Raw genomic sequence first — 15,319 nt, forward strand, 5'->3', positions numbered from 1 at the left:
GGGCAACCTTCAGTTGACGGGAGTGACGGGCCCTACATGCGCTCTATTTTAGCATTTTATTTCTTTGAATCATTTATCTAAGGAGGGAACTTTCTTCGAGTCGGTTGTCGAACGAGACTCCAGTGGGGGCCGAAACTAAGTTCGAAGTCCTCTCCCGAGCTGAGGAGGTGTTGGGCACATTTGTAAGGAATGCAATACATTCGTTCGATCATGGCTACTAGAATGGGCCCATAAGTCTTCAGATAGCAGCACCCATTTCCCCACATCTATTGTTCCTCCAAAAGAGAGGACAAAATCTAAGATGTGAGGAGAAAAGATGGCTCTTCTCCATCCGGCCTCTTTCATCCGCATGAAAGGTTTAAATAAAAAAAAATGACAAAAATGCATAACACCGAGCTGGTTGATTATATGAAGTGCTTCTCATCGTCTGTTTTTTCTCACATTTTTGCTAAAAAATCATTCAACAACTCTGTTTTAATCAAAGTAATAAAATCAGAGAATCAATATAAAAAAATTTACTTCTACAATCTCATCTCTAGCTTTAAGGGCTCTTATGGGTGGCCATATACTAACTTAATTATCAACAAATTTTAATTTTTAGAGCGCACAATTGCTCACTTTGAGATCTTACTAATTCCACATTTGAATCATTGTCAACATTCTTCTGAGCTTTAAATTGAAAAGCTTTTGAATGCAACCAACTATTTGAAATTCTTATGTATTTACATATCTAACACCAACACTTGAATATTAATATATACAACAGTCCAATCTTTAACATTACATAAAAAAAAAAAAAATCACTATAGTTAAGTTTCTTTTTTAAATGAATACACCTTTTCATGCATAGATTTTGATGCAAAAAATTCAAGCTTTATATATATAGAAATATATAAAAATCCAATCTTTAGATCTTATATATATAAATGCATAAGAATTGTGAGATATGCACGTAAGTTACACAAGAAAATAATTGGTTATTGAAGCGATGAAACCCTTTAGGTATCACGGGTTTCCTCATAAGCAGTTACAAATTCATAAACGTGCTTTATACACATGAGAATCTTGTGTGCTAGCAAAGCAAGCTCATACAAAATATGGAGCTAGAAGATGAACTGGACAGTAGCCGGAGGAACTACTTTGCTGAGGATAAATACACTTATGATACATACGGGATCCAGAACAAAGCTAGTAGTCCATGTCTTCCAATTATTGGTGTTCAGAATCGTCCACGCAGCTTATTCACGTTTTTACACTCCTCTAATGTAAGCTACGTGGTCATTTTCAGAATTCCAGATTTACAAGCTCCATCTGCTGGTCTCCATATAATATGCTCCAGCTTGCCACAGAGATACTTGTAGAACTGCATGGTGGCAAGTAAACCAATCTGTCATCAAAACAAATGCAATGGACAGCAAATATAGCATTTTTCAACTAAAAGCTTTATTGAGCGGATTTAAGCTGACCCTGTGATACTGCAAAGTATCTCCAGCAGCCTTTCTAACGTCTACCATGAAGAGTGATGGTGCAACTTCAAAAACCTGTCAATAATCATCATCTCAACAAGGTAAAGGTCGAGGCATCAAGAAATTGTTTATTGCAAGAATTTAGAAGGATATAAATCAGGTACCTCAAGCACAATAGCCAACTGGCTCATTTTGTTTGATGAAACACCTTCCAGTCTCATCTGACGTCAATAAGAAAAGCGATGTTAAATCAAATATACATAAAGCTTTAGTAGTTGCTGGCATACCCCACTTCGCAGACTGCAAGAAAAGCACTACAACGGGAAATGCATGTAAATTTAGATATAGATCGAGAAGTACCAAAATAAATTGAACTATGATTGTTTCTGCTTTGTTTACTAGTGACCACCAAATTGTTTATCAAGTAAACAAAAACATTTGTCGACACCTATAATTTCAGTTAAAGATAAATAATATGTTTCTATCATGCTAATACCAATTTCATCAAGTGGTTCACATAGTTCTTTTCTGACTGTCCCCTTAATTTGCATTTGACGTTTTTTTTCCGACACCATTCAACACCATTCAACGGGAATTTCTCCTACATCCAGGTCACATTTCTTATAACAAAGCATTCCACCGTTCATAACTTTAAAAAATAAGGAAAAAAAAAAAAGAAAAAAATTTCTCCGCTTGGGCAAGTTTGAAGTAATGTTTATATAGAAGAAAACACTCAAAATTTGCGCTCCAATGATGAGCACAAGTTTTCCCATTACAAAAAGGAAACAGGAACTCATCATCTCAAAGCATATTGCATTGTCAACCCACAGCGATGATGTTGGGATCCAGAACCAAAATCAGCGAGCAAATAACGATGAACTTGCCATAGATAAGAGGAAAAACTCAAATATGGGTTGCAATTATAAAAATTAAAGGAAAACAAGCAAGATACAATGATGATTTACTGTTCAAGATGTATATCATCACTTCCACAACCCTAGACATCGCTAGGAACACCACAAGAAGAAAAGAAAATGACCAACAAAACATGCATAAAAGAAACAAATGCTAGCCCTTAGGCACTAATACATACTCCCCAAGAGTCCCTTTCAAAGTTCCTCACAAAATCCCCCCTTAATCCCTTTCCTTCTATATTAGCGGCTTGGAGGCCCCACCCGGGCGCTGGGATTGCCCATACCAGATTTGGGCTGGGCCGGCTGGTCTGGCTCCTTATGGTCAGTCCAAACCTGGACCGATTCACGCCGCGGGAGGAGTCCCGTGCGTATCTGGGGTAAAGGGAGGAGTCCCGTGCATACCAATACTCTCTTTCCAAAGAAGAAGATTGTCCTCAAGGTGGAAGGCTAGAAATTGCTTTTGTATCCCTTCGTACAGCCCCAATGTGGCTTCATAATTTGGCAAATATTTCCACTTAATCAAAACCTCCTTTGTTCCAGTCACCCTTTGTCACACTCTTGTAACTTCTAAAGGTTTCAGAAGTATCTCCATGTCCTCTGTTAGTGTCGAAGGCAGTGACGATGAGGGTGTATGGACTTGATGACACGCCTCAGTTGCGAAACATGACAGAAGAGATGTATTGATGATGTTGGTACTAAGCTCAAACGGTAAGCCACTGCCCCAATGCTTGGCATGATCTCATAGGGATCAAAATACCGTGGAGAGAGTTTCTCGCTACTCCATCTTGCCAATGTCTTCTGCCGCTAGGGCCTCAGCTTCAACTAAACCATGTTTCCAGGCTCGAACTATATCTCTCTTTTATGTCCATTCGCCTTCCTCTTCATGATCTATTGAGCTCTCAGTAGATGTCATTAAGCTCAGCCAAGATTTTGTCCCTCATCTCCAAGTACTAATCAACGTTTGATACTGGTGTCACGCTATGTTTATAATGTATCAAGTGAGTTGAATCCTGCCCATATAATATCTTGAAAGGGGCGGTCTGTGCCACTCTATAATACTACATAATATACCAATATTCTAACCACTCAATCCACCTGACCCATAACTTCATCGTATCAGATACAAAATAATGCATCCACACTCCTGTCTCCTGTCGACCACGTATGTTTGTCCATCGGTCTGGGGATGATATGCGGTGCTTCTCTTAAGGATTGTTCCTAGTAACCTGAATAGCTCTTTCCGAAAATGGCTGAGTAACACCTTGCTCCTATCCGATCCGACACCTAATGGCTGAGTAACACCTTGTCCCCTTCCAGATGATTGTTCGAATCCTGTAGCAACTTTGCCCGTATCCTCCTTAGTCCTTCCTCTAGCTCGCTCTCCTGCCTCAGTGCTTCTTAATCGAGGACCAAGGGTACCGATAAGGCCGTCAGCTAGGGCTCCACCTTCCTCAATAAGGCATTTGTAGCTTTATTCTCCAACCTTGACCAATACTGGATCTCGAAATCCTATCCAGTAACTTGGATAGCCACCTCTGATGCTCCTAAATCACCATCACGTGCTCCAATAGATACTTTAAACTCCTCTGATCTGTTTTGACAGCAAAGTGTTGTCCCAATAGGTAGGACCGTCTGTTGACATCAACTTTCGATGTCACGAGTGCAGGGTACCACCATGCACAAATTAGGGTGGTCTACGGTTCGTCAGTAACATCCAGTAGTTCAGACACAGGCAAGGAGCTAGGGCTGGCGGAAACTTAGCCTTACCCGGGAGAACCTGCCATCAGAGGGGTTATTCGAGACGTGAGACATGCTTGGTGCCAAAATTGATGTCTAGAAGCCACCATACGTCCGTTTGGAACCTCTCATGGCAAAGGGAAGTCACGGTATCCTCCTACGTGCGCTTCAAGAAAATTAGAGTTTGAGACAGTCTACTGGCGTCGTGGTTTAGGATGACCGTTGACATCGATTTCCTCAGTGAATGACCGACAAATATACTTCGTTTCGGGGTCATGAGACTATTTTTCACTCATATGAAGTTTCCCATAGCTTACAGATCGAGACAATCCTCCGCCACGTGTTTCCGACAAAAATTAGAGTTTCGGGCTAAACTGGCGACGTCCTGAGAGCCTACGCGCCCAAAATGCCTCACCGGATCATCAAACTCGAGCCTCCAGAGGTCTGACACCTATTTCTAGCACCTGGGCATCATGCCAAGTGCCTAGGCAACAATAACGGGCGCCTAGGCAACCAAAACAAAAATAAATTAGCCACTTTTCCGAAAGCTGGAAAAGTAGGCGCCATCCATATGGCGCCCAAGGACCGAGAGCCTAGGCGCCAGTCACTTCCTAGGTCGCAATTTTGGCCATTTTTTAAGTTGTTGTGGCGCCGTAAACCGCCAGAATTGTTGGGATAGCCTCAGGACAGTAAAGAGGGTTGACTAATCCTCCATTTGCCCTCTTCTAGAAGCATCCTAAGCTTCTTTTGGGGGACTTTTTGGTCATTTTAAGGGGGGACCCTCATTTGATCGGCTAGCTTCATTTCTGCCCGAGAGGGGGCTTTGTTGCTCCCTCTCCATCTCCCTCTCCTTCTTCTTCGACGAGTTGAGAGAGCTTTGGGGAGAGCTTAGAGGTCCATTGGAGGGGCCTCTTGGAGAGACAACACGAAGGAGGGACTCCTTTTCCCCTCATCTTCTTCCTCTTCATCTCCTCCTCCCCCTCACTTCTCTCGTCTTCTTCAACATTTTGTTGAGGGTGTGAGAGGATTTTCTTGAGGAGCTTGAGAGTAAGGCGCCACTCTCCTACACCGGAGGAGAGCTTCATCCTAGCTCGGGGAAGGATCGTCGATCTTCATTGGAGTGTCGCCGGAGCACCTCAGGAACGTGGGCTTCTCTCTACCGATAGGAGAACTTCCTCTTACGTGAAGAAATGCGTTCGCGACTTTTGCGGTGGAGAGAATCCTTAACTCCTAGCCGACCCTAAGGTGAGTCAAGCTTAAGCGCGTAGGTTCGGTCACCCATGCGGGGTGTATGCGCCTACCAACATTAGTCAAGACTGCCACGCCGCCTTTGTGATAGACCATTGATTTCCTAGAGCTAGCCCTAGGTTATAAATCCCGTGTGTTAGCCATTTTTATTCGAAGCCGAGTGATTCCCCTTGTGAGCCTTAGGCATATATCCCGTTGGGTTGGAATTTCAATTTATCAAGATTTTGGAGCTCCCAACCTTCCTTGAAGGGGTTGGTAGAGTTGGGTCTCTAGGGATGGGAAAAGTTTTGTAGCTAGCCCATCATGCGAGATCGCGTACATTCATAGGACAAAAAAACTTTGTAGCTAGTTCGCCCTACGAGCAGTGAAGGACTTCCCATAAGAGAAAACAGAAGGGGAAGCACTTTACGTTGCCACACCAAAACCGGAGGCGGCTATGCCACGAATCCAAGACTGCCAACTCTAAATACCTACATGAGGTTGTTAGGTAGAGTTCGATGCACTGTCGAGAGTTTTTGGTTGCATCACGTATGCATATACCACATTGTTGCATTTTTGCATGTGACCATTTGTTACATTGTATGCATGTCTACGTGAGCACTTTGGGTTGATCGATTATCCTATGCCGATTCTCAATCCTTCTGGTTTCGATTGGCTGTCTTAGGCCAATCACCCTTTCTTCTGGGTTCGATCGATCACGTGTTTTGGGTTCGATCGACCGTCCCAGGCCGATCACCCTGTCTGTTGGGTTTGATCGGCTATCTCAAGCCGATCACACTATCTTCTAGGTTTGATCAACCGCTACGCATCGATCGCTCGCCTTGGATTCGATCGGTCGTCTTGGGCCGATCATCTTATTTTCTGGATTTGATCTGACGCTACGTGTCGATCGCCCGTCTTGGGTTCAATCGACCGTCCCAGGTCGATCACCCTATCTTCTAGGTTTGATCGATCGTTGCGCGTCGATCACTCGCATTGGGTTCGATCAGTCATCCTGAGCCGACCACTCTATCATAGCCATAACCCACTCCCGATTCCTTCCTTCCTCCTTCGTGCTCTTCCAAGTCCCTTGCATCATCCCACTAATTTTTGGCCAAGCCCCCCTTCCTCTTGGAGTCCTAAGGGAGCCACTCTTGGTGGTAGATGATGTCATTCTTATTGTCCTCTCGTTCGATCTCATTCCCCTTTGAGTTGACCAAGGATTCTCTGATCAACTCTTGGTTAGAGTTTGCAACTGGAGTGATCGGCATGGCATTGAACTGCATCTATGTGAGCAGTTTTTCACCTTCTCCCGCATTTCTCCTACGCTCTCGAACCTATCCTCCATACGGCTCTCTATAGAAGAAAACCCGCAGTCCATCGTGGCAAACCTTTCTTCCATTTCCGATCTAATTTGTCCAACTCCTTCTAGCACATCAACTTTTTTTGTTGTCAACCCTCCAAGATCTTGCTTTGATACCAAAGTGTTACCATCTGGAACCAAAACCAGCGAGCATACAATGACGAACTTGCAATAAATAGGTGGAAAAACTCCAACGAGGGAAGCTCTTACAAAAACAAGGGAAAGCAGACAAGATACAATGATGATTTACTATTCGAGAGGTGGATCGTCTCTCCCACAACCCTAGACGTCGCTAGGAACACCATAGGAAGAAAAGAAAATAGCAAACCAATAAAACATGCATAAAAGAAACAAATTCTAGCCTTTAGGCACTAAATACATACTCCGCAAGAGTTCCTTTCAAATTTCCCCCAAAAGCCCCCCTTAATTCCCTCTCCTTCTATAGGTGACCAACAGCTTGGAGGGCCCCACCCAGGTGCTGGGATCGCCTGAACTAGATCTGGGCTAGGCCGGCTAGTCTGTCTCCTTCTAATCGGTCCAGACCTGGGCCGGTTCAACCAACACAGAAGGAGTCCCGTGCATATCCGGGGTAACATGAGTCCCGTGCGTATTAGGTGAGCAATATCTTTTTGCTACTAACATGGCATGCTTTGAGTGTCTTAACAAACGTGAAAGCAACAAGTTTTAATAGCAAGGCATGCATCTAATTTTTTACTTATTTCCATTTTTTTTCTTAGTAAATATTTAAAAAAAAGGACAAAAAGATCATAATTAATATAGATGATCACTTCAAATCGTACTTCAAAAGTGAAACAAAGTGACCCGTTGATCTAGCACATTACTTTTCTGTGAACTGTAATCTCATAGTGAAGTGCGACGAGCACCACTTTTTAGTGTTATGTATGTTCGGCTCCTACTCAAAATTAAATCATAATTCATATTTTAAGGTTTGGTTCACAATATCTAAAGCAATAAATAGGCAAGATCATTTTGTTTTTTTTCATTGTTTGTTGTGAATATTGAGTTGTTTCTTATTGATTAGCTAGCCGCTGCTTGGTGTTCCTTTCTTCATGCGCACTCCCCCGTTAGCTTTTATATGCTTTTGTTAGTTCTGTTGTTGGTGCCACTAGCTTATCACCCACAAGTGTTTTTTAGGATGCTTCTTGATGACATACCTTCACACTCACTTCACACTACCATCGCTCTCAATCTATAGCTGGTCACTTATATCAGGAGTATTTCCTTGATTTGTAAAATTTTTTTATCATATCATTATTTAGATAATTTGTATTGTTGATTCTTTTTTGTCTTTCGAATAATTAGAGATTATTGTTACCTAACATTATGTTAAATTTGCTAAAAACTATTATTTAATGTGCCTTGGTTAATTAAATGACAATTAGATGCATATAATATCTATATATACGATATATAACCTGTGAATACTTTAGTGAAAATGTTTCTTAATTTGCTTTGTGCTTTATGCATTGAAGGCAAAAAGGAACCCTTGTACATTGCATTATGCTTAACCCATAGAAAATATTATCTCCACTTTTGTTTAAAGGTGATGCATTACCGCATGCCACCATTTAATACATTGGATAAATACAACAAAATACTAATCTCCGAAGCCAACTGCTTTAATAAAAATTAAACAATGTCATAAGCAGTAATGCTAAGCAAAAACGTTACCTTGTAATTTCGCGAATGAACCTTAAGACTCTCAGACTCTGCCACCGCTTCAATATTTGCAATGATTGTTTTTGCAGGATGGCGTGAAACAAAACGAGTTTGCCGCTTCACATAATCCTTAAAAAATCATTTTTGTATAGCATTTTAGAACTGGTTAAATGCAACAGACATTAATAGAGAAAAAAAATCCAATTTGATGCATGCCAACTGTTTTTGGAACACGAGTCTCCATACGAAGAAAAAAGCATTTGTGTTTGAATGAAGATATACGGGAAGTGTACATGATGATAAATAGCACAGACGATATATAATCACTAGGATACAAGCAGCAGCTCAAACATGTCAAGCCATAATATGGTACACAAATCCAACTCTCCAATAAAGTGGCAAAATAAAATAATTACAACTATGTCACTAATTCTTATTATTACACACACACACACCCAGAGAGAGAGAGAGAGAGAGAGAGAGAGAGAGGTGCTTGAATTTTTGCATTTCATTGAGAAGCTTATACCTTTATTTACATAAAATTTTAATTCCTCTATAAATAACTAATTATCTAATGATTACTCCACAATTTCACTACAGCAAAATATACAAAGTTGGCAACGTTTATATGGATGCACCTGTGAGAATACAAAAGAAATACTACAGCTTGCAGAAAATAAATTATGGATATGAATACTAGTTACCCTTCACGGATATGAATACTATTTGGACACCGCCAGTTACTCTATCATGGGATCCAACATAGAGCCTGCCATAATTCTGTTAGATTGGCAACTACAGTGTTTTCCATCACGCCAAGCTCGTCAAATAATTTGAAGACTTATTTTAGACTCAAGGCTGAAAGGGCAATTTAATCATTTGTTAGTTATTATTGTTTGGTATAAATAATGCTAAATATGATTAGGTAGGGATATGTGATTGTTATATTGAGTCTTAGGAGTTCATGTTTGGGAGAGACTCACCATCCTCTCGATTTGTAGGCCTATCCTTTATATATTCAGGAATATATTATTTTATTTTAGTGCAAGTGGGATAAAATCTATTATTTCTGCCCTAATTTCTACAAAAACTTGTCTTCCTATCAAATCGGTATCAAAGCTAAACCAGGGGGTAATGGCGGACAAGAAAGTCGATGCATAGGAAGAGAAATTAGAGAGGGGGATGAGCCAAATCAAATTAGGAATGGCAGAATGTTTCTGGTCCATAGAGGGGCGATTCTCGTATATGGAGGGGCGATTCAAAGCCCTGGAGAAAATGATGAAGAAGATTAAAGAGTTCCATGCAAACCCACCGTTGCCTGCCGTAGGATCAAACTACAATATTTGAAACCGGTCAATTGACAGCAATCAGAAGGAATTGCACAATATTAAGTTTATGTAGGGGGTTAAATTGCTGCCTTAGGAGGATCCAGAGCCGCATAATCGAGCAAAGGAATCGGAAGTGAACCCGAGCGGCACTACCATAAAGGAAATGTGTGATACCCGAATGAATGGAACTCAAGTGACAGTGAATAGAAGAAAACATGCGAAGGAGTCAGGATTGAGGGAAGTAGACGGAACGCGAGAGATATGGGCCAGGTGACGACCAAGTCAAAGAAATTTAGTTGGGAGCGATCACACGACATCAAGAGGGCTGGAGAAAATAACAAGCAGAACAGGATGGCGGCGTGCGATTAAGGGCTGTAGAAGATCGATTTGAAGGATTTTGGCTAGGAATATGGAAACACGAAAGGTGGGACCCTAGCTGAGGGCTGCATCCAACCATACTAGTGCCTTTTGTTGTGGTAATGACGACAGCCTTACAGACGGAAAGCGATTTGGAGGCCTCTAGGGATGGATGGATGCTTATGGGGCTTGCCAGCTTTTTTGAGAGAAGGTCAATATGAGCTGAGGAAAAGAGCCCAACCATTACTTTGTGGGTTGAATGAGCGTTGATTGAGAAAATTGAAGAGGAGACTCACACATAAGGAAGCTAAAGATTTTGATCTTTGAAGGAGATGATGCCTATTATTGGGTTTATCGAGTGGAGAGATACTCCACTATTAATAGACTGATAGAGAAAGAAATATTGATGAAAAATTGATGTTTGCCTTTTTCACTTTATTTCCTATTTCTTTTCTTCTAATTAGGGTTCTTTCTAGCAAGATACTATTTATATGTTTATTTATTTATTTTTTTCTTTGGAAGACTTTTGACAATTGCTAGTATTTAGAATTGTAATTTCTATTTTATGCTCTCCAGAGTAGCGTATCATCTTCTTTTTGCTAGTATATCTGTGTTTTGGTCAAAAATAGATGGTGAATCTCCTTCACCACCCGGGCCTCGCAAGTTCGTCGTTCACTTGTTGTTTTCAATTAGATAACTGTGAAAATTAAGCCAGCCTGATTGGTCAGGAACAAGTGGTGAATTTCCCTTGGCATCCACACCTCACCGATTTGCCATTTGCTTGTTGTTTTCAATCGAACAATCGTCGAAATCGGTCCAACTTCATGTCCACAACGGATTTCATCCACCGAACACCACATCCTTTTCAAGCCCTGCTAGCCGCTATATTTTCATTCCCTCATTATTCCACCACCAATTCCCAACAACATTCTGTTCCTAAACACCTTCGAGAAGCCTTAGGATGATATCAACTAAGTATCAAAGCACGACAAATCAAATTTGTTAAGATATTTGTTTTTCTTGCACAAAATCTAAATAAAAAAAAAAATCTTCATTCTCAAACTATTCCTACTACAATTCCGAGCCCAACCTTAAATTTTCAAAATTCAACTTTCCTACATCCACCAGAATTTCACCCAGACACATCACATGAAAGAAATTTACAGATGAAATGAGAGTTGCAACGCAAGTACCTACCAACACATTACATAAAAGACTTGTTCTTAAGACTTTACCACTTATAATAAAAAGACATCTTAGCAGAGTACACAATTGAGTTTAAGCAGCTTATATTGAAGTGTGGGCGAATAGAGCCCAAAGTGAACACCCTTGCTCGATATTTGGGGAGATAGATATCATCTATTGGTCACGTGGCATCTGATTGCCCAAATAGAAGGGTGATCTCAAACATTGAGCTGAGATCAATTAAAAAAATAAGCAATGACAGGTGAGATACTGAAGAAGGTGAGAACGCAAAAGAATACTAGATTTTGATGATGAAGGTAGGCATGCCGAGTCCATGAGAGGACTCCAACAGAATTAACATTAGTTGTCCTCGCAGAATTACTTGGAGAGGAAAAATTGCTTCATTCATTATTCACAAATAAGATCACACACACACACACACACACATATATATCAATCCCTCATTTACCAAACATATCTCACTTAAATTAGGAATGAAAATAAATCTGAATAAAAAATAGAAAAACATAAAATAAGAAGGAAATAACTAAATCAAAGATTTCCAAAAATAACCCAAATAAATCTTCCATGATTTGGAGGGGGTGGACGATCCTCATGAGAGAGATATATATAGAAAGAACTAAAACTTCTTATATTTCTACACTCCTCAAGCTGGGTCGCAAATATTGTAGAGACCAAACTTGATATTGAATTCTAAGAATTTACTGAAAGGAAGAACTTTGTTGCAATCAACACCGCCAATCACCTTCACCGACTCCAGAACCTTTGTGTCACGAGGTTGGTGTACTGCTCTGAATCACCTTTAGAGTAGAGCATTAAGTCCCCAATAGTACATAGGGTTGCTTCGAGTTTGTTGTCGTTGTCCTTGACTGCAGTTTTCGTAATTTCTGCAGGTAGGTGGAAGCTGTTGCAAGAAAGGAAAGGCTACAGGTAAAGTTGCAAGGAAGAATGCGGGTAAGTTGACAACCTGCAAGGATAGCTGCATAGTGCGGCTTGTAGGGGAAAAACAAACAATTGCAGGGAAGAGACAAGAAAGGGCCTATAACAGAGAGAAACTCCGACGAAGGACTAGCAGCAGGAATACTGGTTGCAGGGAGATTTTTAGAGGGTCTACTGCAGGGAAAAGCTCAAGCAGAGGGCCTGCTACAGGACAAAGCGCCAGAGGAGGGCCTGTTGTAGAGAGAATTCCAGAGGAAGGCCTGTCATAGAAAAAAGCTCCAGCGCAAAGTCTGCTATAGGGAAAAGCTCTGGTAGAGGGCTTACCGCAATTAGAAGCCCTGAAGGAGAGCCTATAAGAAGACAGGTGGTTGTATGAAGGATTTTGATAGTTGCTGCTGATGCTGAGGACTCAAGAGAGTCTGCCAGAGGAAGAGGGTTTGCAGTGAAGAGGGCCTGTAATAGGATACTCCTAGAAGTTACTCGTTCCGGTGCTCCTTACCCCTTCTTGAAAGTCAACAACCTAAAGTGGGCAACAACAAGCTCAATGAAATAAACAACGCTAAAATAAAATTTTATAGATGGAAAAGTAATAATGTGCATGCTCATATGCAATCCATATATATGTCCATAACACATGACACAACATGCTCTCTCTCTCTCTATATATATATATATAACATGAAAAGAAAGGACATGTATAGGGAACCATGACAGTTGTATAAACTATATATTTCGTCCATCTTATGTAATCATAAGCATATTAATAAAAGTCATCAATCTATTCATAAAAAATATCACTTGTAATTGTATAGGCTCAACTATTCTCATGTCATGTCATTGGGCGTCACCCAACCCAAAATCCACATTAACTATTGATAAAGGTTGGATCTCCAAATACAATAGTTATCAATAGCCACCCTGATGGACGAAAACTTACCGCGAAGTTGGTCAATCATGCAAATATATTTGTCAAGTAATATGTGATCTAAGAGTTCGTGTATCGATCCCACAAAGATAGTGTCAAAATATTCCTAACAGACAAAGTTCTAATTTAGTAAACCGCTAAATGTAGTTGAAGCGATCAGATTCAAGAGATGAATCTAACAGTTCTAAAAATACAATAACCAGAAATAACAGGAAAAGTGCAGAGTTCTTCAGAAATGCAAGCATTGTACTCCCATGATGCAGATTAAGTGATTTATTAAGGTTTTTCTAATGAACCCACATAATTGTTGATAATCAGAAATAAAAGGCTTCTTCTTATGCCTAGGTCTGGGTCAAAAGAAGAATTAGAAGTTAAGTTTTGCTTAACCTCATGACATGGGATTCTTCCGATCCTCTATCAAGATCGCAGAATCTTACTGAAATATGTCTATCATCTCGAAAGTCTGTGGTTAACTTATTCGTTCTATTACGCAACCAGCAGATTTTAAAGTTCACGAGGAATTTTAATATCTTATCATGTTTGATAAAAACTAATTACGATCAAAAGGTTAAAACATCAACATCTGAATTATGCATCAAAGAGGCGTCGAGGGAAACAACATTAAAACCACAAAAAATACACCAAACTTACATCGCGGGAGTACCAAACAAGATTAACTGCAATGCATGATGAATGAAAATAAAAACTTTGTTATTGCGGGCATAAGGAGATAACATAGAAAGTACAGAAAACTCAATATAGAGCCAATCAATCCTTGCAATACAACGTGGTCCTCTCCGATCAATATAAATTTTCATGGATCTATTTCATACATATGCACTCAATCTCACCTTACAAGATCATAAAACACCTCAAACAACCATAAAAAAAGGAAAAAATAAATAAAAAAACATACTCTTCTGAGCGAACCTGAGGAAGAGAACTCCAAAAGCTCCAAAAGATTTCCCTATGCCCTAGAGGCACAACCCCTAAGCAAAAAGTTCCCCTCCCTAAGGGTTAAAACATGTATTTATATTTATTTGAGGCATTAGAGGACCAAAATAGGCATCAAATCTCTCTAAATTGGAAAAATATTAGAAAATCTGCGTTTTGACAAGTTGTCGGGTGCGGGTGAGCCATGCGTGTGTGTGGGTGCTCCCCCACACTCGCGAGAAACTGCTTATGAGTTTCTGCGACGATATGTTGGCATGATGGGCAGGGTTTGCAACATCCAGAGGCTGTGCCAGCGCGGAATTTGCTTGGTGTGTGGAGGTGCTACTGTGGATGCGTGCAAGCACCTCAAATGGAGTTGTGAAGGGGCGCTAAACGACTAGAACTGTGAGATCCAGAGGCACTGGCGTGCACGTAGCCGCACCAGGGACGTGTCGAGCGCGCGTGTGCTCAAATGCAGAGCCACAGGTGCCAAATTCAGTTTTTCATAGTTTTTGCTCTAAATTCACCTCTTTTCCTTCCACAAGTGGCTTAAACCTTGTATCATGCACAACACAACAAAAATACTTTTAATCGTAATTTCATGATAAATAAGAGAATTAACATGATATTTAATGCAGAAAAATCACGTAAATTTATCTGATATCACCCGTGGTACCAACTGTTCTCTACATTCTATTGTCATCTGATTTCAACGGTTCTCAGAGTTCCGTTAGTGTATGAGTACAAGGAGTTAAGAATCTCATCATTTCATATCATCCGTACTTGCAAGTATTCATGCAATCATTTGTGACATTTCTTAAAGCATAATTCCTGTAACAAACATTCATCATTTGTACCTCATACATTATATGCATACAACAACAACAACAATAAAGTCATAATCCCACTACGTGGGGTCGGCTGCATGAATCCTTTTTCTCCATTGCATCCTATTTAGTGTCATATTTTCAGTTAGTTCTAATACATTAAGATCATTTTTAATACAATAAGCCCAAGTTTTCCAAGGTCTACCTCTGTTTTTCTTAACACAAGTCGAATCTCAAACATCTACTCTCCTAATCGGATCATCAAATGGTCGACGTTTAATGTGACCAAACCATCTAAGACGACTTTATCTAATTTTGCCCATCACAGGAGCTACACCAACCCTATCACGGATATATTCATTTCACATTTTGTCTTTAAGTGTAAAGCCACTCATCCACCTAATCATTCTCATCTCG

At 40.3% G+C, this 15,319-nt stretch overlaps 1 protein-coding gene across 3 annotated transcripts in view; it reads right to left on the minus strand.

Moving 5' to 3' along the window:
* Nucleotides 1-893: 893 nt before the first annotated feature.
* Nucleotides 894-15,319, minus strand: part of LOC110033129 (CBL-interacting protein kinase 24) — a 102,794-nt gene continuing 88,368 nt past the window's right edge. For all 3 annotated transcript variants that reach the window (XM_020737008.1, XM_020737007.1, XM_020737006.1), the window contains 4 exons: nucleotides 8,400-8,516; nucleotides 1,631-1,687; nucleotides 1,467-1,541; nucleotides 894-1,363 (listed from right to left, as the gene is read on the minus strand). In XM_020737008.1, the coding sequence (XP_020592667.1) occupies nucleotides 1,271-1,363; nucleotides 1,467-1,541; nucleotides 1,631-1,687; nucleotides 8,400-8,516 (342 nt within the window). In that variant the 3' untranslated portion in view covers nucleotides 894-1,270. The remainder of the gene's footprint in view (nucleotides 1,364-1,466; nucleotides 1,542-1,630; nucleotides 1,688-8,399; nucleotides 8,517-15,319) is intronic.

The sequence above is a fragment of the Phalaenopsis equestris genome, unplaced genomic scaffold (genome assembly GCF_001263595.1).
Source record: "Phalaenopsis equestris unplaced genomic scaffold, ASM126359v1 Scaffold001093, whole genome shotgun sequence".
Taxonomy (NCBI): Eukaryota; Viridiplantae; Streptophyta; class Magnoliopsida; order Asparagales; family Orchidaceae; genus Phalaenopsis; species Phalaenopsis equestris.